At 43.2% G+C, this 27,582-nt stretch overlaps 1 protein-coding gene across 1 annotated transcript in view; it reads right to left on the bottom strand.

Annotated features, from left to right (window-relative positions):
* The window catches only part of gabbr2 (gamma-aminobutyric acid (GABA) B receptor, 2), a gene marked incomplete at both ends in the record, with an annotated part of 518,953 nt that overhangs the window by 352,364 nt on the left and 139,007 nt on the right, over positions 1-27,582 (bottom strand). The window contains one exon of the mRNA XM_080734444.1: positions 25,899-26,036. Within this exon, the coding sequence (XP_080590570.1) occupies positions 25,899-26,036 (138 nt within the window). The remainder of the gene's footprint in view (positions 1-25,898; positions 26,037-27,582) is intronic.

Consider the following 27,582-nt stretch of genomic DNA (forward strand, 5'->3'; position numbering starts at 1 on the left):
AAAGTTGCTTTTAAATATAAATCCATGAATGTCTCTTTGTCTATCTGTTCTGGTTATTATGTTGTTAAATTACAGTAAAATAACTACAAATGCAAAATTTAATAAAATGGTCACTTTAACGAGGTATTATAATTATATTCTCCACACTTATTCTCCCCATCTTGACAAAATTGTATATTCCCAGGTTCCGCAGGTCAGTCAGTCAAGTTTAGCTGCACTTGAACAACCATTCCAGGCTGCCATATCCAGCCCAAGAAACCGTAGAAACAGGGGGAAAAAATAGAATGTACTTCTTAAAATAAATGTATCATGCCTGTTGCTAAGGTATGGCAACATGACTGGTGTCTTGCACGCGCGCGAAGGCGCGCGTGCAAGACACCAGTCATGTTGCCATACCTTTGCTTTTTCTGAACTGACGCCACTGGATGGCAGGAAGTGGATTATATTGTCTGGTTTGAACCCGCTGCCCATACCAGAGAGAGTAACATCCTCAGTGTTACAGACCGGTCTCCCTACCAGAGAGAGTAACATCCTCAGTGTTACAGACCGGTCTCCCTACCAGAGAGAGTAACATCCTCAGTGTTACAGACCGGTCTCCCTACCAGAGAGAGTAACATCCTCAGTGTTACAGACCGGTCTCCCTACCAGAGAGAGTAACATCCTCAGTGTTACAGACCGGTCTCCCTACCAGAGAGAGTAACATCCTCAGTGTTACAGACCGGTCTCCCTACCAGAGAGAGTAACATCCTCAGTGTTACAGACCGGTCTCCCTACCAGAGAGAGTAACATCCTCAGTGTTACAGACCGGTCTCCCTACCAGAGAGAGTAACATCCTCAGTGTTACAGACCGGTCTCCCTACCAGAGAGAGTAACATCCTCAGTGTTACAGACCGGTCTCCCTACCAGAGAGAGTAACATCCTCAGTGTTACAGACCGGTCTCCCTACCAGAGAGAGTAACATCCTCAGTGTTACAGACCGCTCTCCCTACCAGAGAGAGTAACATCCTCAGTGTTACAGACCGCTCTCCCTACCAGAGAGAGTAACATCCTCAGTGTTACAGACCTGTCTCCCTACCAGAGAGAGTAACATCCTCAGTGTTACAGACCGGTCTCCCTACCAGAGAGAGTAACATCCTCAGTGTTACAGACCGGTCTCCCTACCAGAGAGAGTAACATCCTCAGTGTTACAGACCGGTCTCCCTACCAGAGAGAGTAACATCCTCAGTGTTACAGACCTGTCTCCCTACCAGAGAGAGTAACATCCTCAGTGTTACAGACCGCTCTCCCTACCAGAGAGAGTAACATCCTCAGTGTTACAGACCTGTCTCCCTACCAGAGAGAGTAACATCCTCAGTGTTACAGACCGGTCTCCCTACCAGAGAGAGTAACATCCTCAGTGTTACAGACCGGGTCTCCAAAACTGTTACTCTTCAGGACAGATTGCCGCCGGGAAGAGACCTCTTAACTCCACGTTTTATTACCTTCTGTGTTTTTTTTGTTTTCGTAAATTAACGCCCTACTTCTGGGGTCTTCAACGTTTTCAGGCCAAGGACCCCTTAGTTGAGAGAGAGATGAAGCAGGGACCCCCACAACCTTTTCCATAGATTCCATACAGTTGTTTGACAGCACAATCATCAGTGTATTTTGGATTCATGTCAATTTGTGTTTTCAGATATTTAACGACTTGAACCATCAATACTTAATAAACTTGACCTTTCACTCTGTACTTAATCTGCTCTTTTCCCCCTCTACACCTTTCTAGCACTCAAAGATTTGGAGGACCCCCTGTAGTAATTATGAGGACCCCCTCGGGGTCCCGGACCCCCTGTTGATATGACCCATGCCCTACTTCATCATTCAGCATCACACAAAAGCGTCAAAAGTAGCAGATCTACAAGCTGAAAACATGGTGCCAAACGTGTCTGGAAACGCGGCGTGAAGCGACGCGTTTTTAGATTGCGATGCTTTTGGTGCTTTTGAATTTGAATCCTGAAAAGTAACAGTTTAGGACATATAGGCCTATAGGTTTCTACCCAACAGAGACGATATGGAATAAAGACCATGTGTTCCTGTGGTTCCAATGCAGTCTAAAAATGTGAAAAAAAACTTGCAAGACAAGCATAATTATACCAGGCAGTGACGCCTATCGGTGCCATGGGCCGTATTACGCGTCCATTCGCTTATATTTGTAACAGCCACATGTCCTGTCTTTTTACAGCGTATTTATTTAGCATGAGGCAACACAGAAAACATGGAGTGTGGAGTGGTGACTCAGGGGAGTGTGTTCAGTCTACGGTCACTCTTGCTTCTCAAAATGTCAAGTGAGCTTATCGCCTTTGTTGTCTAGCTAATGTCGGTCCCGGGTGTGAATGTAATTTTTGTTCTCTCCCGAATATAGTTGCCATTATTGACTGCTGTTGTATCCTTCTGGAGCACCTGCCAGTGAGGAGCTCCCACTGGGCCCAACACCCAAAATATTCTACGTTTTGGGTCTGAGAGGCTAAATCTCATCAAATGGTTGCCCGTGGCTCAAATGCCAAATAAATAATGGACCGGCTTTCCCTCCCCTGAACAAAATCGCGACTATAGATGCTTGACAAAGTCGGATGCACAAACGGTTGTGGATTCAAACCCCCAGACTCCAGTTAAGTTGGCTGACTAAAGGCCAGTCTGCCACATAAGGGATTTGTGTTTCCACGTGAGGTGCTGAAGTTCCTGTTTCATGGTTCCCAAACCTTCCCATGCCCAGAGATGGGCAGTATTTGAAATACATGTATTTGAAATACGTATTTGAAATACTTTTTTGTATTTTGTAATTTGTATTTGGCTGGGATGGAAAAAATTGGATGTAATAAAATACATTCAGGTCTAGTATTTCCTGTATTTGAAATACAAAATACTTTTTAATGTAAGTTATTCTCAAATGGACACATTTTAAACATTCACAAAGGTTTAAACTGTAGGGGGAAAGACACATTTTCTTTCAATCTAATTTGCTGGTGGTTTGAAACTTTGTGTGTGTGTGTGTGATACAGCCATAGCACTTGACTTTGATTTGCTTCAAATGTAAAGTGCATTATGATTACAATTTTGAATTACTTGCGCGCAAGTACTGCGTTCATCTGCGTATGTATGTATGTAGGTTGGTAGATAGGTAGCTGTGTGCACAATAAGGGACCAGCATTTGTGGCAATGTCATCATTAACAGCCAATGAGGGACCAGCATTCCTGGTGATGCCAGTGGTGATGTCACTGGCATCGCCAGTGGTGATGCCAGTGGTGAGTGCACCTCATGGCGCGCTCTGCTGGCACACAAGCAGGCCATACATGGCCTACTTGTGCACAAGACGCAAGTTGGCACCTCAACAGAGTGCAGTTTTAGTTATTATTATAAGGCTGGCAGAGCGGGTTTTGCACTCTATGAAGTATTGGCACAGAGGCACCTGTGCATTCAGTCTCATGCCATAGTTCCTTTAGATGATAACGGTAAAGTGGGTTCCAGACGATACGCGGTCACCGCCTCCTAGTAATTCATTTTCAATGAGAGGCGGGTGGCTATTTCTGCCGCACAGCGAAATTTTGTGGCGGCGAGGCGAGCGGGTGCAGTCCCGTGAAAATCCCTGCGAGCGTGCTCGTTTGTGCATGCGTACATGGGCAGTGAGAGATGGATTGTGTTCATCTTTGTGAAATACCGTGTGGCGTTTACTCACTGAGCGAGTGTGTTTGTGTCTCACCGCGGTGCAGTAACCGCTCACCCAAGCGGCAGCCGTAGCGGTGACCGCGTATTGTGTGGAAGGAAGGCACTTCTGGCCTGAGCTCTAACACACTGGCACACAGTGGAAAACATTTACCTGCTCAAGACAAACACCATAGTATGGTCAATTTAAGTGCCTTCCACACGATACACGGTCACCGCTATGGCTGCCGCTTGGGTCAGTGGTTACCGCACTGCAGTGAGACACAAACACACACAGTATTTCACAAAGATGAACACAATCCATCTCTCGCCGCCCGCGTATGCATGCACAAACGAGTACGCTCGCAGGGATTTCACGGGACCGCGCCCGCTCGCCTCGCCACCCTCCGCCACTTCTCCGAACGGCCAAAATAGCCATCCACCTCCCTTTGAAAATGAATTACTAGGAGGCGGTGACCGCGTATCGTCTGGAAGGCACTTTATTCTTTGAAATTCTGACATCTATAAAATTACTAATCATTGCATTCATTTTTATAAAAAAGTATTTATGTATTTTCAAAATACAAAATACGTATTCGAATCTTAAATACATTTCTCTGGCCTGTATTTATATTTTGTAAATTTTTGATACATTTTTTGACCCAGTATTTGTATTTTGTATCAAAATACTTTTCAATGTATTTTCGCCCATCTCTGCCATGCCAAGGAACCTCATATAACCCTAGACTCTGGCTGCGTAACATTGAAATAAGGAGATACAAGGATTCTTCTGCCCGACAGCAACGATATCGCCTACTTGATCATGCTACAGTGTTACACAAAAGTACCTAAAGTAGCCGATCCACAAGCTCGAAACATGGTGCGAAGCGTCGCCTTTTGAGCTTGTAGATCTTGCTATTTGCTAGTAATTGGAATCCTGAAAAGTAACGTTTTTTTTTTGGACATATGAGGTTTCCACCGACCCAAGACGACTATCAGTACGTGTGCTACAGGTGGGTTCAGTCATATGACCAATCAAACGGTTGTTTTCATTAGGAGCAGCTATCCACAGCTTTCCAACATCCCATCGTGCATTGCGCAGAAGGCGAGTGGCATTTCCGGCGTCGCAGCCGATTGTGATCTACAAGCTCACAATGGTTGCATCTGCGACACAACGTGAGATTGTATGTCTGCTGTTAACCGGAAGTGTACCGCAGATAATGCTACAGTAAAGTCTTGCGGAAACAGGTGGATGGTGCACTGTGCTTGTCTTCACCAACATGCATGCTGGGTAATGCAGTGTCACGGATGAAAAGCTCTCAGAAGTGTAATTCCTCCCAGGCAGTGCAGGATGAACAGCAGCCACCTGACTCCACAGCAGCAGCAGGTGCAGTTTAGTTTCATATCACACGACCAATCTGCAGCCCCTCAAACAGACCCACCGTCCCCAGGAGCACATGTTGTGCAAGGATCTCCACAGTTCGGGGCTGGAGGATATATACTGTGGTCTTGTGTAGCCAGACAACTATTCTACAAGCTCTGAATGCCATGTAGAGTCGAGAACGACACATCCCAAAAGCCCAGAACGGAGGGGGGCTATCATCTGTTCCTCATTTTCTCAATCACAAAATTATGATTTAATATATCGTCGCTGCCGAGCAGAAACCTTGTATCTCCAAGTTTCAAATGTGCATGTTTTTTCGCGATGTGAAGCGCCGCTACATCATACAAGGCCGTCGCTCAAAAGTAGTAAAAACAGCAGATCTACAAGCACACAACGCCTCGCGGCAGTCTAAATCATTTTTAAAATGATAAATACAAAATGAACTGTATTTGGACATACAAGGTTTCCAACCGATGACAATATATATATTTTTTAACCCCCTGCCCTGGTGTGATTGTTATGAGCAATTATGTATTTCCTTTCTATTTAGGTTTTTTCCTGGAGGCTGCCACCTTGTGGGTCAAAAGTGCCGGTCCAAAAACACAGATACAATTACATCATAGAATCAACCCCTCCCCTAATTACCATCCACCCAACACTGTGGGTGTGGCTAACTTCAGCTGGGTCACCACCCACCATGACAACCAGGCATACTAATGAACTGGTGGGTGTGGCCACATAAAAACCAAATTTTAACTCTTTTTGTACACTTTTTTGGAAAAGAAATCTTCCTCCTAGTATAATCATAATACCTGATAATCATGTTTTAAAGGGGGAAAAAATCATGGCACCCCATCTTTAAGAAAATGCAACGATAAGAATCATGCCTTGCTTGACGGTGACTTTACCTTTATGTGTAGAAAACCTAGCAAGGAGTGCAGCGGTGTATAATTTTAGCCCCGGAGGCGTCTTTCTGTGACTCTCTGTCATATTATTTGGTGTGCACCGGGGTTACACGGTGACTCTGTGGGCTTGGAGTACATGATGTCGGGGCCACATTGCAGGCAGACACACAGACAGGTGACACGGCGCTAAGTCTGGCTGTCTGCTTCCCACCCAGAGAACATCTCAGACACACAGCAGATGACTCACAGTGTGATGATGGTGTTGTTGCACCTGCGTTAAGGATTCTCCTCCTACTACTAGGTGTACTGCATTGCCAGATTTAGCAAGAGAAGCCTAGGGATGGGACGATACGCTATATTATCGTTTATCGTAATAAAAAACACTCACGATAATCGTATCGTGGAGATTTCATTTATCGTGATAGCGTCCTCCGTCATGCACTGGGATAAATTCACCTTTTATTTGCCGAGCTGCATATCCGGTACCACTTAAACCTTCTATATTTGCTAAAAGGTACTTAAAATATACGTTCTTGATACAGTAATTTTTTCACTCTATCAAATGTCTTTGCCAAAAAATAGACGGTCTACAAGCTTGTAGATCTGCTATTTGTTGGCAAATGTTCAGCCCCAAGATAATAGATTTTGATTATCACGATAATATCGTAAATCGCGATTTCTTTTGTCACAATAATCGTGATATGACATTTTCATATCGTCCCATCTCTAGAGAAGCCATCGGGCAAGTCTATGAAAAACAAGCCCCAAAAAAGCGAATATAGGCTATAAGTTTCATCACTTTTTATGATAGCAGATCGACAAGGTCGCCACACGCTGCGATGCAACGCATTGTGCACCTGAAGATCTGCTATTTAAAAAAAAATACCGTGGGAAAACAGCACAAATCTTGTATGAGAGTCCCTGGCAAAAAAATATTTTCAGATGGAGTTCCGCGAACAAATACAGGGTCCTTGACATGAAAAAACAACATACTGTAAGAAAGCAAGTTTCAAATAAGTAACTACACTTACAGTAACAAACAAGCCCAAAAAACCTCAAGGCCGCAACTAAAAATACCAAGTTCCTTACAGAAAAACAAGACCAAAGTCACCAACAATAAGTAGATATGTCAACACTTGATCTGTGACCAAATGAGATCGTGGTCGTTCTAACAATCTGAAGCCTCTATCGTAAATAAAATCCTTCAATTCCAATTTAGTGATTAATCTGATTAAATGAGTTGGAGCTTTTTATTAAACTGAAATTCTGTAATTAATACATACTAATTGTTTTTGATTTAAGCAGGCCTAATTAACTGTAATAGTACAACTCTACATCACGTAAGGGACTGAAAAGTATTAAAATGAGGCCAATCGCTCTGATTAAAATGCTTGTATATTTAGGGCTTCAGTGGTTGAGAATCACCGGTTCTCAGTTTAACCACTTAAACCCAGGCATATAAGCGGAGTCTCTCAGGGCTCTATAAGAGTATAGCTCAGGGGTAGAGAAACCGTTATTAGAGCACGAAGGGTTCCAGAAGGGTTCCCAGTTCGAATCCGGGATCCCCCTGAGTTAATGTCGAAGGGTCCTTGGGCAAGACTCGGAACCCCACATTGCTCCCGGTGAGCAGGTTGGTGCCTTGCATGGTTTCCTCCGCCACCGGTGTATGAATGTGTGCGTGAATGTAATGCACAATCTCTGTAAAGCGCTTTGGATAAAAGCGCTATATAAATGGACCATTTACCATTTACCATTTTCCTGTTTTCTGTTTGTGGGTAGAGATTTTGCTGAAAAATCACAATTAATTGCGACCGAAGGTCGCAGTTTAGTATGTGAAATGGCACATGCTGACTCTGTCTGGAAGTCTGGTACGTAGTTGCCTGATCTAAATTACAAACACAATTATTTTCCATGATCGTCAAAATCGTTTCCATGTTGAAAAAGGTTCATATATTTTCCAACATAAATGTATCTTTTTATATTACAATATTTGATGCCAAAAAAACACAATTAAATTGTTTTTTTTTTTACAAATTTCTTTATTGTTTTTTTGGCAGATGAACAGAATAAAGGATTAGTCATACAAAATTACATATCTGTTTTTTTTTCCCAATAAAGAAGAACAAAAGAAAACAAGAAGAAGCAACCACACAAACACATTCATCCAAGGTGGGGAGGAGGATAGGAGGGGGAGAGGGGGTTTCTCTGCTCTTAGCCTAGAAGGAGAGGTCGTCGATTATGGTCAAGGTGCCAATATGGTCCAGCATGGGCTGCCATTTTTTATAGAAGGACTCCAATGAGCCACCCAGCGAGGCCCTGAGCCTTTCCAGTTTTATACAATACAAAATTTCCTGAATCCACCTATTGTGAGTAGGAGGAGAAGGATGTATCCAATTTAAAAGAATTAACCTCCTAGCTAGTAGGGTCGTAAAAGCTATAACTCTTTGAATGGCAGATGTTGAATTGGGGATTGAGGTGAGACCGAAAATGGCAATAAGGGGATCTGGATCAATACGTACACCTATTGCTCTGCTTAGGGTGTCGAATACAGCAGTCCAAAAACTTGTCAATTTAGAACAGGACCAAAACATGTGCATGTAGTCCGCTGGGGATTGTTTACATCTATTGCAGGCATCTGATCTATCAGGGTATATCCTAGCCAGTTTGGCATTAGTAAAGTGAACTCTATGTAAAATCTTACACTGAATAAGCCTGTGCCTAGCACAAATAGAAGTAGTATGTACCAGTTCTAATATTTCATCCCACTGCTCGTCTGAGAGAGTAATTCCGAGGTCCTGGTCCCATGCAGCTCTTAATGAGTTTAAATGAGTATGATTCAACTTGGAGATGTCATCGTATATCATTGAAATTAATTTTTTATCTCCAGGGTTAAACTTCAAAAAGGAATCAAAGGCAGTCTCTGGTGGGCGATTAGGGTAATGAGGGTACATATTCCTGACAAAGTCTCTAAATTGGAGAAAGCGAAAATGGTGACTGTTGGGTAGATTGAATTTTACTTTCAGTTCAGCAAATGAGGAGAATATACCATTTGAAAAGAGATCCCCGATAGATCGCGCACCCCCTTCTGACCAGATCCGGAAGCCCGGGTCCGAGCATGACAGAGGGAAGAGATGATTTCGATATACAGGGGCAAGCCCGGAAGCTGTATGTAAACCGTGTTGTTTTCTCAGTTGAGACCAGATTTTCAATGTATTTACAACCAAGGGATTATTAGAGGCTTCCTTAAACTGAATCGGCAAATGGGAGCAAATCATAGACCATAGAGAATACTCCGAGGATGCAGCCTCCATTTCAGCCCATAGGGGTATAGAGCCTGTTGCTTGTTCAGTATTCCAAAAAAGGATCTTATTGATGTTGGCGGACCAGTAATAGTGGCGAATATTAGGAAGTGCTAAGCCTCCCTCATCTTTGGAAAGTTGGAGAATCTCTAGCCTAATACGTGCCTTTTTATTACACCATAGAAAGGTTCTAATAAGCCGGTCAAGATTGGTGAAAAATGATTTACTGATAAAAATAGGAACGTGTTGAAAAGGGTACAAAAATCGGGGGAGTATTATCATTTTAATCAGATTGACCCTACCCAATAAAGAAAGGGGCAGGGTAGACCAACGAGCCAATTCCTCTTTACACTTATCTACCAGTGGGCTGAAGTTCCTGGCAAAAAGTCCAGTGAATGATTTAGTGACATTGATACCCAAATATTTAAATCCTTCTGTAACTTTCCTAAAGGGAAAGCGAGAGTGGGGAATTTGATCGGCCAAGGGATTAATCGCTAAGTACTCGCTCTTTTGGAGATTAAGTTTATAGCCCGATAGCACCTTGAATTGTTCTATAATGCGCAAGATAATAGGTAGAGAGGTCACTGGGTCCGAAATGTATAATAAAAGGTCATCTGCATAAAGCGACAATTTGTGCACGTGCCCAAAACGGGAGATGCCCTTGAACCCCTCTTCTCCGCGCAGCCATAAGGCCAGTGGTTCGATGGCGAGGGCAAACAACGACGGAGACAAAGGGCAACCTTGCCTATTCCCGCGGGAGAGCGTGAAACGACCCGATTTCATTCCATTTACATTAACCGAAGATACTGGGGAAGTGTACATAAGTTTGATCCATTTAATAAATTCTGGGGGGAAACCAAATTTGTCAAGAACGTAGAATAGGTACCCCCATTCCACACGATCAAACGCTTTTTCGGCATCTAAAGAAAGCACAATTTCAGGTGAGTCAGAGGCGGGAGTGTAAAGAATATTAAATAATCTTCTCGTGTTAAAAAAAGAATGCCTCCCGGTGATAAAACCTGTTTGATCAGGATTAATAAGGTCCGGCATCACACCTTGAAGGCGAGTCGCCAAGACCTTGGCCATAATCTTAAAGTCCACGTTTAAAAGGGAAATTGGTCTATAGCTACTGCACAAAAGCGGGTCTTTATCTTTTTTAAGCAATACCGAAATCGAGGCTTCTGTCAAAGTAGGGGGGAGCTGGCCTTTCTCAAAGGCGTCATTGTAAACGCGCACTAAAGTGGGAGCAAGTATTTCAGCAAATGCTTTATAGAAATCTGTTGTATAACCATCAGGTCCTGGAGATTTGCCGCTCTGTAGAGACTTTATAGCATCAATAATCTCCCACACCATTAAAGGGGCACCAAGTGTAGTTGTAGGCCCTTCTCCAATCTGGGGATAATTCAAGTTATCTAGTGGGTTGGGTCCTTCCCAATCGTTTATATTGGATTCTGATGTATATAACTTAAGGTAAAAGTCAGAAAAAACATTACTGATATTGGCAGGGTCGGTTATCGTTTCTCCCGCGGGTGTTTTTATTCTAGGGACCAGCCTCGAGGCTTCCGCCGCCCTTGCTTGGTATGCAAGCAGTTTCCCCGCTTTGTCCCCGTGTTCAAAGTAGCGTTGTCTAGTCTGAAGGAGCTGTCTTTGAACAATCGTCGTGGATAACATATCATATTCAGCTTGAAGTTGGACCCGAGTCGTATAAAGGGCCGGAGAAGGGTTGACTGAATATTGAGCATCCAGATCTCGTATTTTGTCCGCTATTGAAATTAATTTGTTTTTTTCCGTTCTTTTGAAATAAGCAACAAAAGAAATTATCTGACCCCGGAGATAAGCCTTAAATGCTTCCCAAAGTGTGCTACTGCACACATCTGGGGTATCATTAATCTCAAAATACTGTTTTATTTGTATGTCGAGGAAGTCTTTGAACATGATTTCCGAGAGCAGATGAGAGCTAAATTTCCAAAATTTGGATGGAGGTCTGCCTTGCTGAAATTTGAGTACTAAGGAAGTCGGGGCATGGTCCGAAATAACTATGGCGTGGTATTTACATGCCTCGACACTATGCAGTAGTCTCTTATCCAACAAAAAGAAGTCAATACGAGAGTACGAACGGTGTACATATGAAAAGAAGGAAAATACTTTGTCCGAAGGGGATTTGGTCCTCCATGGGTCTAACAAGCCAAGTTGGTCGGCGTGAAATGTCACTGCTTTGGCCGATTTAGATAGCGTAGATTGAGCGGCAGATGACCTATCAAGATTAGGATTCAAAACAAGGTTCCAATCTCCGCCAATTATAATCTGATGGTCATTTAAATTAGGTATCGAGGAGAAGAACCTAGAAATAAATCCCTCATCATCCCAAGTAGGGGCATACAGAGAGGCCAGGACCACGGGAGTGCCCTGCAATTTGCCCGACACTATTACATATCTACCATTGGGGTCAATCTTTGTTGTGTTCAGTTCAAAGGCAACATCTCTATGTATAATTATAGCAGCCCCTCTTGCCTTTTCAGAGTATCTAGAATGAAATAGGTGGCCCATCCAAGATCTTTTAAGACTAGAAATGTCTTTTGTGCGGAGATGTGTTTCTTGTAAGAAACAAACATCCCCTTTCAACTGTTGTAGGTGTGAAAGTACTTTTCCAATCTTGGAAGAAATATTTAGCCCTTTGACATTCCAGGAAATGAAATTAATATTCCTACCAGTCATTGGCACCAACGTCTAAATTATATCGGCATCTGAGCAGAGAGAGAGGGAGTGGGGAGGAGAAGGGAGGGAGGGGAGGGGTACACACACACAAGCACACAAATCCAAAACAATCCAAAAAATAAAAAGCCAAAAACAAAAACAGCGAAAGTCCTCCTGGAAGCACAGACGTGAGTATCATTATAGATACAGACTAACCAAGTGGACCCTCCTATAGCTAAATATGAAAACAGTTCTAATCGACCTAAATATGGAATAATGAGCAATATAATATGTAGCAACGATCAGCAAGAAAGAAGAACAGAAAACAAACAAAAGAAAAAAAAGGGGGCCTACAGAACCCATTTCCCTTTATTTAGTTTTTTTCTCTACTTTTTTTGCTTTTTCATCGAAAAACATTTCTTTTTTTTCCCCCTCAATTTTTATCATTTTATCATTTTTTTTTTTTTTTTTTTTTAAATATATATATATATATTTTTCTATATATTTATTCCCGATTTGTTATTGATATTATTGATGTGCAACTGCTTATAGTACAATGGGTAAACCCATATAAGTAATCTCTTTGATCCCAGCCTCTTAACCACAATCCACATTATGTTCAATGCCAATCTACTCTGTGGAAAACTCAAGGCACTGCAAGGGTTACACCACACATGCAGCGTCACCCAAACAGCAACCAACGTCACTTCGGCATGAGCCGGAAGTAGGTCGCGTTAGACCCGGATGTGAAAGAAGTATTGCCGCGAAGTGCATTGTGGGATATAGGGTTCTGTAGGTTCAGTACACAATGGCATCATAGCCACGTTAGCAAGCATTGTAGTTTCAGGAACGTAAACACAAAAGCATAAATCCTACCACCCCCTTGTGCTCACTCGCATATAACAATTGTCAGAAAATACAATCAGCAATCTAATAGGTCTGAACATTAACGTTACGAATTATAGAGCAATAATTAAAAAACAAAAATAGTATAATGAGCGCAGACCATTTAAGTAGGGCGAGTGGCAGTTTTGAACAGAAAAGCTAACGGCTAGCGCACGACCACGCTGCCGAACCTATGTTTAATCACGGTTGTTATTAATGAAGTCTAAAATATAATAGCTACGACGTCGGCACCTCCAATCCACAGCGAACCGCGGCTTAGAGAAACGACGCCGTGCCTCCATTTCAATACAAAAACAACAAACGGGGGTGGTAATAAAGTCAGCATGGAAGAAAAGAAAAAAAAACACACAAAAAAAGGGGGTTATCATTCCAACGAACCCATTTCGTAACCAATACAATAACAGTAGCTGCCTTGATCACTCCCAAACCCAAACAGAATAGAATAGTAGTAGTGCATGCCACTAATAATAAAAAATAATAATAATTAAACGCCAGTTCTCATATGGCTATACATAAACAAGAAAAGAGAAGGCTGTAAAATCCCCCCTCCCCTAGATACAATAAAGTAACAAAAATAGTTCCCTTAGTTATTTTCAAGCCTTGACAAAATGATAGTAACAATAATAGGAAAACAGCACATCAGTACTCGATCAGAAAAAAAAAACGAAAGGGGGGTGAGAATTCAGATGAGTAGCCTAGTAGTTATCGGAGAAATGAGACTACGGATTTAAAACCAGCAATCAAATATTGCGATCATTTCGGGCAAAGCCACAAGAGTTATATCTCAGTTCGTTAGTCCTGTCCGCATCTCATTTCGTAGCTAAGAAAAAAGCCAAAATCTAAGGGAATACAATAAACAATATTAATAAGAATAAAAAAATAAATTATAAAACAAAGAAAAGTTGTGGGCAGAGGCTGATTTCAGCAGCAAAAGGATACGATCGGTGGGTTGAATCAGGTTCAATGAAGAATAGTCCTCGACATTAATAAAGTTAGTGAATTAGAAAACAGTCAGCCGATCGATGAACATTACCCCGTCCCATTGTCCTCGTCCTGCGTCTCAGATAGTGGAACCCCTTCGCCATTCGTCTCTCTGTTGATCGTCCCGGCCAGAACCTCTGCGTCCTCCGGGTTGTCGAATGAGTGCGTTCTCCCCAAATAGGTCACCCGAAGCCGGCACATAGGGTAAACGACTCCGGCTCTGATGTTCATATCCTGGAACTTCTTTACGACCGAGTCGAATCGTTTCTTCTTCTGGTAGAGTTCTGGTGGTACGTCTGTCTGGAACCACACACGTCTGTTGCCTAGCTTGATCTCCTTCTTCTTCCTGGCAGCTTCCCAAACCATGTCCTTGTCCCGATCATTAAGAAACTGCATGATAATGGTTCTGGGGTGTGCTCTTGCATCCTTTCTCGGGCCCAGCCTATGAACCCTCCCAAGAAATATCTTGGAAGTAGGTTTGACATTCAGAGCCTTAGGAATCCAGTCCTCCAGATACGAGCATAATTTACCATTTGGTACTTCTGTCTCACAGGCGTTTGCAAGCTTCAAGTTGGACCTTCTGGATCTGGTCTGAAGATCCAGAACCTTTGCTTTTAAATCTTTGTTCTCGTTGTCTAGAGAAGCCACTTTAGCCTGGAGACCATTGACTGCATCTTCAGTATCAGAGATACGGGACTCGGTCGCAGTAACCCGTGTGACGCACCCAGCTACCTCAGCCTTAATTCCATCAATCGCCGCCATCACTCCGTCGAATCTGCCGTTTAGGCATTGAAATTTGCGGTCAAATGAGGTCTCCATAGCCCGAATAGCGTCCAGAACAGACCTGTTTCCATCATCTCCACTCCCGGTGGAGGGGGTAGCGGTAGCCATAGCTTCGTCAGACTGCATGTTGGAGTCGCCGTGTTTGTCCCCCTCTTGCTCGGGTTGTTTAGCGTGAGTTTCCATCGGGGAGAAAAGTCGATCAAAAGCTACTCTAGATTGTAGACGAGTTGCTGGTTTCTTGTTGGTCGATAATGCCATCGATTTAACACCAAAAATGCTCACTTTTATTAAGAACTGTCCAAGTTATATCAGTATTTTGAGTAACACTAGCGGAGGTACACCAAACGTGACTTGCTAGCAAGCCGCCATCTTGGAAAGTCCACAATTAAATTGTTAATCGCAAATTATTTGTATGACAAGACAACTCTAATAGTGTGAGATGTTTATGATAGAGGTTTTTTAGGGACATTTTTGGAGGTTAGAAATCTGCCAGTCTCTACAGGAGGTGTCAGGGTATTTCTGTCGGTCTGTGCAGAGGCGTCAATTGGGTATGGCAAGGAATGGCAACTGCCATTCCTTGCCTCCAGGGGGAAAAAAATTTACTTCTTAAAATAAATTTACAAATGTCTCTATGACCATATACATTTATTATTCTGTGATTAAATAACTTTAAACCAAAACGTTTTGTTATAACAAAACGATTGCTTTCACCAGGTATTATATTCTCCACAACTCTTGTATCTCCCCTATTTGACAAATGGTATATTTCCAGGTTCAGAAGGTCAGCACAGGTGCAATGTATTATTGTTAATTAGTAGCAGCAACACACTTTTTTCCAAGTGTGGCAGTCAGTTGTTTACTTGTACCTGCGTAAAATAATACTATCCACTGATAGTAATGTACTAAGGTATGGCAACATGACTGGTGTCTTACACGTGCGCGAAGGCGCACGTGTAAGTGCGTCCAGCTTTTGCTGGACTGACGCCACTGGGTCTGTGTGACATGAAGTAACGTCTGTCACTCCAGTCAGTGGTCAAAAACATCGTCTCTGTCGGGTGGAGACCTCATACGTCCAAAACTGTTACTTTTCAGGATTGAAATTCAAAAAGCATCCAAAGTAGCAGATCTACAAGCTCGAAACGCGTGACTTTTCGAGCTTGCAGATCTGCTACCTTTGATGCTTCAGTGTGCCGCTGTAATATGATCAAGTAGGGTGTTCATTTATGAACAAAAAGTTAGAAGATGGATGGTGATTGGTGATAAGAGCTTTCTTTCCCAACAGCAACGATATCTCCCTGACAACGGCATGGCAGCCATGATGGCATGCTGCTTGTCCTCGTGAAGCTATGGGAGAGTATTTTCCGTCCCCCTGATTTTAGTCACCTCCGTGCAGCCAATCACAAGCTTCCGCTGCCTTAACCCAGTTGCTTTTTTGATACACTCGGACTGAAAGACCTGCAAAAAACACTCTCCTGTGAAGCTATAGGGCCAATTTAATCATCAAACCTCATGCTGAAAGGTTGGGTGTTTCAACATAACTGATGTTTACACATCACAGATATCGATTCAACGCCCTGGGTTAAGTACTGCCCATGGCCAACAAAGCAAACACTGCTATTGATGAAAATACAGTATAATATCTCTTAAGGATTGTCAACCTAGTGTCCTTATTCAAGGCATATCATAATATACTGTAGGCCAAAAAATATATATATATACCGTAGGCCAAAATGTTAAACACATAGCTGATCTGCTAAGATCTAGGCTGTTTCCACTATTCATCAAAGTATTCGCAGAAGTATATTGGGTGTAAGTGGTTAAACATTAAAGGGATAGTTCACCCCAAAAAATATTTTTTTTTCTGTTTTTGTTGCATTCCTAAGCCAAAAATGTGATGACCAGCAGTGGTTCTCTATGGAGACACAAAGAGTCTTCTCAAATTATTGGCTTAGAAATGTGACAAAAACAAAACAAAGATCAATGAATTCAAGTTTCATTTTGGGGGTGAACTATCCCTTTAAGCTATTTATCGGTATCACCATTCGTTTAAGGTTTTTATACCATGATATATATATATTTTTTTATTATATCTCCACGCTGGCCTTGGAACACCTTGGGATCCCTGTTAGACCCGACACCGGATAAGCGGTTGAAGATGCATGGATGGATGGACATTATTTGATGTTATATTATCATTTGAATCTTTAGTGTTTTGCCAATTATTCTTACTAGAAGCTCGGCTGCCCTTCGGGCGGCTGAGCGTCTAGTCGGCGCCCTGGCCAACTCGGGAACAATGTAAATAGGGGATGAATGCCCCGCCCTTTGATGCAAACCCCATTATACCTGTTGTCATAGGATCTGTTTTGACCATCTGTTTGCGTGTGTCCATTTATGCCCATGGCTTGTGAGATGCGTCGGTTATCTCCATATATAGAGAACAATGTAAATAGGGGATGAATGCCCCGCCCTTTAATGCAAACCCCATTATACCTGTTGTCATAGGATCTGTTTTGACCATCTGTTTGCGTGTGTCCATTAATGCCCATGGCTTGTGAGATGCGTCGGTTATCTCCATATATAGAGATTCAACACGTGCAAAGTACAGGAGTGATGTCAGAATGAGTCAGCAGAAGTGATGTCAGAATGCCCATATGCCCATATATGGAGACCTCTGTATCTGTGTCCCCTTTATGCCCATATACGGAGATTGCGTCCATTTTATGTCACAATGAGTCAGCGCTTGCGCCGATACATCCATTTATGCCCATATATGGAGATGTGCGGCCGAGCGTCTAGTCGGCGCCCTAGCCAACTCGGGAACAATGTAAATATGCCCATATATGGAGATATGGAGATCTCTGTATCTGTGTCAACTTTATGCCCATATACGGAGATTGCGTCCATTTTATGTCACATAAAATGTCACAACTCGGGAACAATGTAAATAATATGCCCATATATGGAGATCTCTGTAGGACCCGTTTTGACCATCTGTTTGCCTGTTTGTCTTTGAGTCAGCAGAAGTGATGTCAGAATGCCCATATGCCCATATATAGAGATCTCTGTATCTGTGTCCCCTTTATGCCCATATACGGAGATTGCGTCCATTGTATGTCACAATGAGTCAGCGCTTGCGCCGATACGTCCATTTATGCCCATATATGGAGATGGGCGGCCGAGCGTCTAGTCGGCGCCCTGGCCAACTCGGGAACAATGTAAATATGCCCGTGTTGTCATAGGAGTGTGGGGTCATGTGGTGTACGTGATGTCAGAGCCTTTTATGAAGTGATGTCACAATGACATGATTTCCTCCGGAACAGCCTGATGTCAACAATCAACCCCGCATAAGGAGATTCCGAACGTTTCGCGCCGGTTCGGGAAAACCGCGCGTCGGGTCGGGTCGAGACCCGGCACTGCACTCCGTGCCGCGGCGGGGAACGCGCGTGCCGAATCTGAAGCCGGTGGGACGAACGGTTCTCGAGATACGCGGATTACAGACAGACACACAGACAGACAGACAGACACGCAGAGACTTCTCGCATTTATAGATAGATTATCATTATCACTTCACGGCACCAAAAAGGTTGTCAATCGCTGCACTATCATGCCTTAAAATGCACCCTGTACGTACATTTACATGTAAATGTAACTGTTAACACCCACCACCACATCATACCCATTACCTACCTACACTCCCCCCGGGGTTTACGTGCCTATCCACTCTCGTGTTCATCAATCAATCCAACTAATGGCCACCATATGTGTTTAAAGCACAACGACACGTGTAATTGTATTTAAACGCAGCGGATGCGATGCTCTCTCCACCTTAATTACAGCACTTTAAGGGACACCTGTTTAGACATGAATTATGGATGACGTCGACCTGCAATCAGTGTCGCCCACGGCGCCGTTAATAGTTAATTCCAATCGGACGTCTAATTGGTTGAGACAACTGAAACCTTTATTCTACACATCAACCCCCAACCCCCACTACACACACACACACACACACACACACACACACACACACACACACACACACACACACACACACACACACACACACACACACACACACACACACACACACACACACACACACACACATATAAGCAGCTCTAGTAACTTGTGAGCTTGTAGATCGCCTTTCACTATTCGTCAGGAATGTAGAGGCTACCACTTAAACCCCAGCATCCGTATTGTGGGGAAAGCTTTTTGCAGATAATAGCAGATCGGCAAGCTCACAACGCGTTGCAAAGCAACGCGTTGTGAGCTTGTCGATCCACTATTTTCAGCTTAAAAAACAGGGAGGAAGGTATTTGTGAGCTGTGGCCATTCACCCATTCAACATGCTATTTTGTCCTCAAATTGCTTATGCGTCTGGTAATTCATCATGCGTTCCGACATCGTTGGCAGAACACAGCGTCTGTCTGCATATACCGCGTGTGCCTGCGCTCGTGCGTGCGTGTGTGTCTGTGTGTGTGATGATAGCAGCAGGGAGTGTGTGTGCTTGCTAAGCTAAAAAGTGCTCTGGGGGTGACAGGCTGTACCAGACAGAGCGCTCCGTGGAGCGGGAGATTGCAAGCCGCTCCTTCTCGCAGGTACGAGCTACGCAGTGTAATCACTGGCAGCCAGGCCGCTGAATGGAGACCAGTTACAGGCACATACATACACACGCATACATAATCAGGCACGGGCACACATAGACATCAAAGGGGGCTTGAGCCCCTGCCCTTTTATCCATCTCTAAAATAAAAAGTCCAGTCCATGAGTGCACCTGACGGCAGCATTCAAGAGAATTGCTTTGTCTAAACTCTCCTGAACTTGAATGCAGCATCTTATGTTGAAAGAATTGCCCTATCTATGTAGAAATCCATGCCGTTACGCCACATCTCCAGTATTGACTTGATTATGCTTGGTTCAGTGTGGTATCAAGCACCGAAAATAGCAAACCTCCAGGCTCACAACGCGTCGCATTGCGACACATTGTGAGCTTGGAGGTTGGCTATTTTCGATGTTTCCACTAAAATGCCCTTTTAGAAATGTCAGCACCTGCCTCTCTAACATTCTCTGCACGTCCCTGTACATAATACAAACGGACGTAGTGGCGACACACACACGCACAGAGTTGCGAGTAAAGCCAGATAGGCTATATACTTTAGTTGGGTGCCGGTGTCGTGCTGCTCAATAGATAGCGGATCTACAAGCTCACAACGTGTCACAAATGCGACGTCTTGTGAGCTTGTGTGTCTGATATTTACCGCAGGCAATGCCGGTGTGCAACGAAGTAGAAATCAGGCTTAAATAAGCTGACAGTGGAGCGTAAATGGTACACACACGCACGCGCATCCATCGCGCACATACACGCTCGGCCGGGCGCTGAATAGCTACTTCACATTCAAGCAGGGCTTGAACCATTCTCTGTCTAGAGCGAAATAATTGCCGCCGAAAGCAAAGCATCGGGCCGGGCGGACGCGCACAGCACACCACGCAGAGCAAAAGACATTATTCATTGTTTAATTTCCTCATCCTGTTGATGCGTTCGCATATATACGTTCTGACCCTGAAAGAAAGACACAAAAGCAGCATGAAAATAACGGCGGCGGCTTCACTAATTGCCAGCAGACTGACTGGGAAATAAGCGGTGTCCTGCAGTGACGTTGCCTGCTAGATCAAGGCACCATATTTTACTCTAAGGCAGGCAGAGGAAGTGCCTGGATCCATTCAAACAACAACGGCTACTTCTTTGGTACTGTAAAGCCTTTCTTGTTGGAAGGAACAAATATAAATACATTTCAACGTGTTGCTGCCAACTCCCTGCCGCCCTTCAAAACCGCCATAAAAGAGCACATGTCTGCAATTTGCAACTGGCACTAGACAAGTCTTCTAGCTTGCCAAAAGAAATGACCCCCCACTGACTGACTGTAAATACTCTAACTGCTCTTGTATTAATGATTTTTTTTTGTATAGTAGTGTATGTCTTTACATGTCTTGATGAATTGAATACAAAGGGCCAGAATGGAAAAAAAAAAAAAAAAAAACTCTCAGGGCATTTTGTGTAATCTTTTTAGCATTATTTCTGTTCCTTTGTAGGCTACTTTTTGCAAACTGTTTAAAGAGGTGGTGCCATAGTTTTGTACCTTTTCTGTTTTGTAGGTGTCTATGGAGTTAACATTACTCTAATTGACCTTCAGGTGTGGTTATAATATGCAAATATGTCTCCCCTGTGTATTTTTGGTTTCTTCCTTAAAGCTGGAAGCTTCTGAGCCAAAAGGCCCAATTGAAATACACTGATTTAAGACAAATCAGAATCATTCAATCAATCAATCAAAACAGTCTCACTTCAGTCCTACTCCTAACAGACAATGTTAAGTGTATAGAATTAGAACCTCTTATACTGCCTTGTTCCAGAGGACTACACAAATGGGACCGAATGCCTCCCTGCTCCCTCAGCATCAAGGGTTGTACTGGGGGTAAAGGTATGGCAACCCCATATCTTCAAAGCCTGATCCAACCATGCAACCCTTCCGCTCACTCAGATCAGCTAACACATGCAGGGAAGCTGAGAGACCCTTCGCTAAAACACCCAGGACAACAATCCAATCGTCCCAGACTCGTCTCTCTCCTGACCCCCAAAAACTGTGGAATAAACTGCCCATTGCAATTAGAACTGCAGACTCACTCCCTAGCTTCCGCCGTAATCTGAAGACTCACCTCTTCAGACCCCACCGTAGCCCTTACTGTAGCACTTGCCTTCCCTCAATAACAATCAGGCTTATGCAAATGCTAAAATATAATTTACATAGGATGTTTTATATAGACTGATAACAGGTCATTGTTGACTTAGCATCCTATAGTGTATATAGCTTCAATGTATAGATTATTGTTTTTCTGATTGATATTTGTTAACATTGTTTTTATAACATTTTTGGGTTATTCTACTGTTAGACTGACGTTACGTTTTTAGATTGCTATTTCTATGCGTTTGACCTTGTGCTGTGCTTGCTTATTGTATTTACTAAATTTCCCCCTTGGGATAATAAAGGTATCTATCTATCTACATAGCAAATTGTGAATATTGTCACCAAAAATAGCAGATCTACAAGTTCACAGAGCTTGTAAGCTCGCCGCAGAATAGGAACGCTAAGGGTTTGTCTGAAAAGGTAGGTGACATCTGGTTCGTCTACCTGTATTCCCACAATACTACACTGCCTCTCTCTAAACAGTAGAGTGCCACAACTGCAGCCGGGAGATACAGGTTTTGACGGAACCACTTTGAGATGCACTTGACGTGGGGGTGGTTTGTGTGTGGAAATTTCAAACACTTTGCATTGGTCCATAGACTCTGCCGGCACTTTCACAGTTCACGGCACAACAAGGAGTCTTGGCAGGAGGGTGAAAATGTACTTTTTACAGTTGACGGATTTAGCGAAAACCGCTTTGGCGGCACTTGGAAGCAATTCAATTCACAGCCACCCTCCAGCGTGGCAGGGCTGTGATATCACGTGCAGTGACCTCGCTACGGCATGAAAAAGAAGTGACATTCACATTCCAAAAACGCTGCCTCTTATTATTATGCTATCTCTTCAACAGTGGTGGAAAAAGTACTCATACTTACTTAAGTAAAAGTATCAATATTGCATTGTAGAAATACTCTGTTACAAGTAAAAGTCCGGAATTCAAAGGTAAAAGTAAAAGTACAAAGGTATTGGTAACAACATGTATTAGAAATACCAAAAGTAAAAGTACTCATTAAGCAGAAGGTCCCATTTCACAATTTTGCAAAAGTATACTCTAAAAATCTTTTGAAAATAGCAGATCTGCAAGCTCACAATGCGTTGCGTCAAATGGTCGAAATGTATAGGCTACAGGGCTGAAGTGGTTAGTATGTTTTATAATAATAATGGAAATCCACAAAGTAAATAGTAACTATAATGTTTTCAAATAATTGTAAAAGTACAATTGCCTGTGAGATGTAGTGGAGTAGAAGTAAAAGTATTGACATTTTCAAATACTCAAGTAAATGTACTTAATTACTTTCCACCACTACTCTTCAAGGCACCAAGAGTCTCACTCCCCTCCTTGCCTTGCATTCGATAACCTTTGCAGGGCTTGTGTCTATTCTTTAAAAAAGGAAGGGTTTTTGGCTGCAAAAAGCGTGACATTAAAAGCAGTGCCTCGGCGGCGAGAAAATTGTTATTTTTTTTACAAATTCTGACAAGAACATTATGTCGAAATTATTACCTTCACTGTGAAGGTATAATTTGGGATATAGCAAAATTACTACGATTAGGGTCTAACAAAAGGGTGACCGACATGAGACATGTCATTTTTTGGGGTGAATCACTGGCTTATATCAATAAAAGCATATTCCCATCACTGAACCATGTTTGTTTTACTGTACGTTAAAGTTATACCATGTAACTTTTTTTATAAAACAAATCTTAAAATTGTCCTAACTGTTAAATCGCTGAAGTTTTAGAACACCAACTCCGTGAATTTCATCCCCTAAAGCCTTCTGTAAATATGTTTTCTATGATTCTGACCGGGGACCGGATTTCGCGGCAAAATTACGTCATCATACACTACCGGCCAATCACAGCGAGGGTTATACACTGCCGGCCAATCACAGCGCATCTTGCTGACTTCTCAGGAAGTAGCTTGCCTCAACATAACAACAGCATTTACTCGGGTGAAGGAGTCCGTTTCTCCGGAATGCCTGAACGCACAGGAACCAGGGACCCCTCTAAAGATAGATCTCGGCGAGCTGCAGGCAGACGCGGTGAAAAACGGCCGAAAGACGCGAACGCAACCGCGGTTTGCTATACAGCTCTGACCACTAGTTGAGCAACTTACACAGTATAGCTTTAATGGGTTGACAACTACCATCAACCACCAGCTCCTGGTTTCTCAAAGTGGGTGCTGTGGGGCCCTAGGGTGCCTTGATACAAGTCCCAGGGGTGCCTCAGGATATTTTAAAATGTTTTTTCTAAATAGTAAAATAAGGCAAAGAAGTTTAGGGATAAGAGGTAAGGCATGGACGGAAATATAGCTACAAGTCTCTTCACCAAAAATAGCAGATCTACAAGCACACAACGCAAGCTTGTAGATAGGAATTGTTGATCAATGTTCCCCCCAGAATGGGGATGCTGGGGTTCAAGTGGAAAAAAAGTAGTAAAGATTAATTTCAGTGCTCTATCTTCAGGGGGGAAAGATTTACATATAATTTGTAAGGTGCTGTAAAGTAACAATATAATTTAGGGGTGCCGTGGATGAAAAAGTTATTTACAGGGGTGCCCTGAACCAAAAATGTAGTCTTAATGAATCAACAACATGCCTTTTGCTAAGCTCAATGCTGCTGAAAGGAAATTCAGAAGTCGTGCTGTTGAGTCTGCGTGAGTAAGTGACAAATACGACCCCACAACAACCCCGCTCAGTAAGATCGGCGAACACAGGGAAGCTGTCAGAAGAACCTTCCCTGAAACACTGAGCAAAGCTCAACACATCCCCAGACATCTTCTCCCTCCTGCTGTGGCTCCCAAATGGTGGAACAAACCTCCTGCACTTGCAGTTAGAATTGCAGACTCACTTCCAATTCTTCCACCGTAATCTGCAGAGTCACCTATTCAGACTCCAACGCACCGGGCACTACACTGCTAGGTCATTGTTGACCTGGCATCCTATAATGTGTATAGTTTCAAGGTACAGCTTATTGAATAATAATAATACAATTTACTAATAATAGTAAATTATGAATAGTAATTGATGAAATAGACTGACCCACTGTAGATGTGACAATCTTGCGGACAACATTTGTTGCCTTTCTTTTTACAAATTTAGATAGCATGTTATTTACTGTAGATATATTTTCCTGGTTTCATTGTACAGATTATGTATTGATAGTAGATCGTTTACACTGATCCCAGATTAAGATACTTACTGAGGCACTACAATGTCTCCCTGAAATTGATGCATGCATTTTTTACCTTGCTTATTTATTGTAAGTTGCTCTGGATAAAGAGCTTCTGCTAAATGGCCTAAATTGTAAAAACCTCTTGATTCTTGAGTCTTATCTGGATAATAAAGCATTCCGACCATTGTAACTGGGTCTTTGATTCCAGGATTCTCCAGATTAGAGCCACGATACCCATAGACATTCACCTTAGACAAGGTCAACAAATGATTAAGGGACCCCTGTAAAACTCCTAGGGCCCCTGTCTGTCTGCAATACACATAAACAAAAGGGGACCATTCACATTCACAATATCGTTGCTGTCGGGCAGAAACCTCGTATCTCCATATTCTAACGTTTGAGTTTTCATTTTCGCTTAAATATATTGCCCTACTTGATCGTACTACAGCGTCACACAAAAGCATCAAAAGTAGCGGATCCACAAGCTCGAATTGCGAAGTGTTTTGAGCTTGTAGATCTACCTGCTTTTGCCATTTTTTAACGTGAATCCCGAAAAGTAACAGTTTTGGACATATGAGGTTTCCACCCGACAGAGACGACGTCCAACGGTGATCCATCACTAGAAAGGTGCAATTGGAAATGGCAAGTGTGGTTGCTGTGATTATATTCTGCAGCAAGTTAACTGTCATGTGAAGCTCAACCAATGGCTAGCACCACTCCTCAAATGTTTTTCCATCAATTTCCAAAGGCATCTGATTCACCAAAAAGTTTATCTAGTGGTGAAAATAAAGTTTCCCCAGGACTACAGTGCGTTCCACACTAATTACGAGCTTGTCTGATTGAGATGTGCAAACACAAGCTGACCATAGAGAGACCTGCAAGAGGAAATCAGCAACATTTGACTGTAGGCTCCTTGAGTGCTGCGTTACTGTCCGCTATCAAGCCTGGCTCTTTAGTAGACTGGCTCTTTAGTAGACTGGCTCTTTAGTAGACTGGCTCTTTAGTAGACTGGCTCTTTAGTAGACTGGCTCTTTAGTAGACTGGCTCTTTAGTAGACTGGCGCATAATAGTAGCGGCCCGGGTTCACCTCCCGCTGGTGCTAGGTCGTACGCTACACAAGCACGGCACGCACGTCCTCACACACACACACACACACACACACACACACACACACACCCGAAGAACGAATTCTACGGTAGCATCTGGAAAAGCCAGATGCTACTGTATATATTGTGTGTGTGAGGCACATTGTGATCAGAGGAGACTTCAACACACACACACACACACACACACACACGCGCACACACACACACACACACACGCACGGACACGCGCACGCACAGGGACAGAGTCCTACCTGGACCAGGTTCCATCCCTCCAGGGACTCTGCGATGATGGAGGTGACAGAGGGACACACGCCCCCGAAGATCATCAGATGCTTGGGACCGTAGCATATGGCATCAAAGAAGGCCCTGAGGCCCTTGGCGTTGTCACACTGCACAGACACAGAGAGGGAGGGGAGGGGAGGGGGTTTAGTACAACAGCTAGGGTTGACATTTGCCAACTAGCAGAGATTAGGAGATGTACTGATGTGACATTTGTGACATAATACCAATAACCGCTTTCTAGAAGTGGGGGGAGCGTTGCTACTGTACCATGCGTGCCCGTTCTCCACTGCATATCGTCGTTGTCGGGTGGAAACCTTGTATCTCCAAGTTCCAAAAGTGTACGTTCTTTCACAAAGTACAGCCCTGCTTCATCATACAAGGCCGTCACACAAAAGTAGTGAAAACAGCAGATCTACAAGCACACAACGCCTCGCGGTGCGAGGCATTGTGTGCTTGTAGATCGGCTGTTTTCACTGGTTTAAATCATTTCTAAAATGGTAAATGCAAAGCGAGCGGTTTTGGACATACAAGGTTTTCACCCGACAACGACGATATTCAACCCTGTGAAGTATACTTGAGTAAAAGTAAGCATAGATTCAGTCAAATCTGTACTCAAATTAAAGTACAGGAGTGCTTGCTTTAGAGACTAAGAGAGAGAGAGATCATGTTGAACAGCAGCTTTAGCTATTCTTCTGGACTGTTTTTGACTGGCATTAAGTGATTCAAGTCGCTGACATCACAGCCACTTGTGAAGAAATCCTGAGGGATTTGACCTGAGGGTGTACAAATGTACTGGTGCTCCAACACCCTCAGGGGTGGAACGGTGTCTTAGGTTTGTGGGGATCAGGGACATGCAGAGAATGTTAGAGAGGCGGGGACTGAAATGTCTAAAGGGGCCTTTTGGTGAAAATATAGAAAATAGCAGACATCCAAGCTCAGAGGTCGGCTATTTTCGGTGCTTGACACCACACTGAACAAAGCATAATCAAGTAAACACTGGAGATGTGGCGTAACGGCATGGATTTCTATACAGAGAGGGCGATTCTTTCAACATAAGATGCTGAATTCAGGGGAGTTTGAACGACAAGGCATTTGCACTACATTCATGGTCTGGAAAGGGCACTTTTTACAGACGGATAAAAGGTCAGGGGCTCAAGCCCCCTTTGATGTCTATGTGTGCACATGCCTGGTGGGGATGTACGAAAGTTTGTGTGTGTGTGTGTGTGTGTGTGTGTGTGTGTGTGTGTGTGTGTGTGTGTGTGTGTGTGTGTGTGTGTGTGTGTGTGGAAGAGAACCCACAGAGATTAGTGAGGCGCAGCCTGCCTCATCGATTCATCCCACATTTGATAAACCAATCAGAGAGACATGTTAATGAACGAACGACTGGCGTTAATAGAAAATTATATACTGCAGCCATGCTTGTAAACGTCTGTGGACTGACACGCACGCACAGCCTACGCAGTATTGTCAAATGACTGTGAATATGAAGAAGAAGAAAAAGCGGTAACATTTATATCATTACGCTCAGTACGACATCAGAGTGATGCAACACGTGTGATGATTTCGCTGATCTCAACATGGTGTGTGTGTGTGTGTGTGTGTGTGTGTGTGTGTGTGTGTGTGTGTGTGTGTGTGTGTGTGTGTGTGTGTGTG

Source organism: Nannobrachium achirus (genome assembly GCF_963921795.1).
Source record: "Nannobrachium achirus genome assembly, chromosome: 10".
Taxonomy (NCBI): Eukaryota; Metazoa; Chordata; class Actinopteri; order Myctophiformes; family Myctophidae; genus Nannobrachium; species Nannobrachium achirus.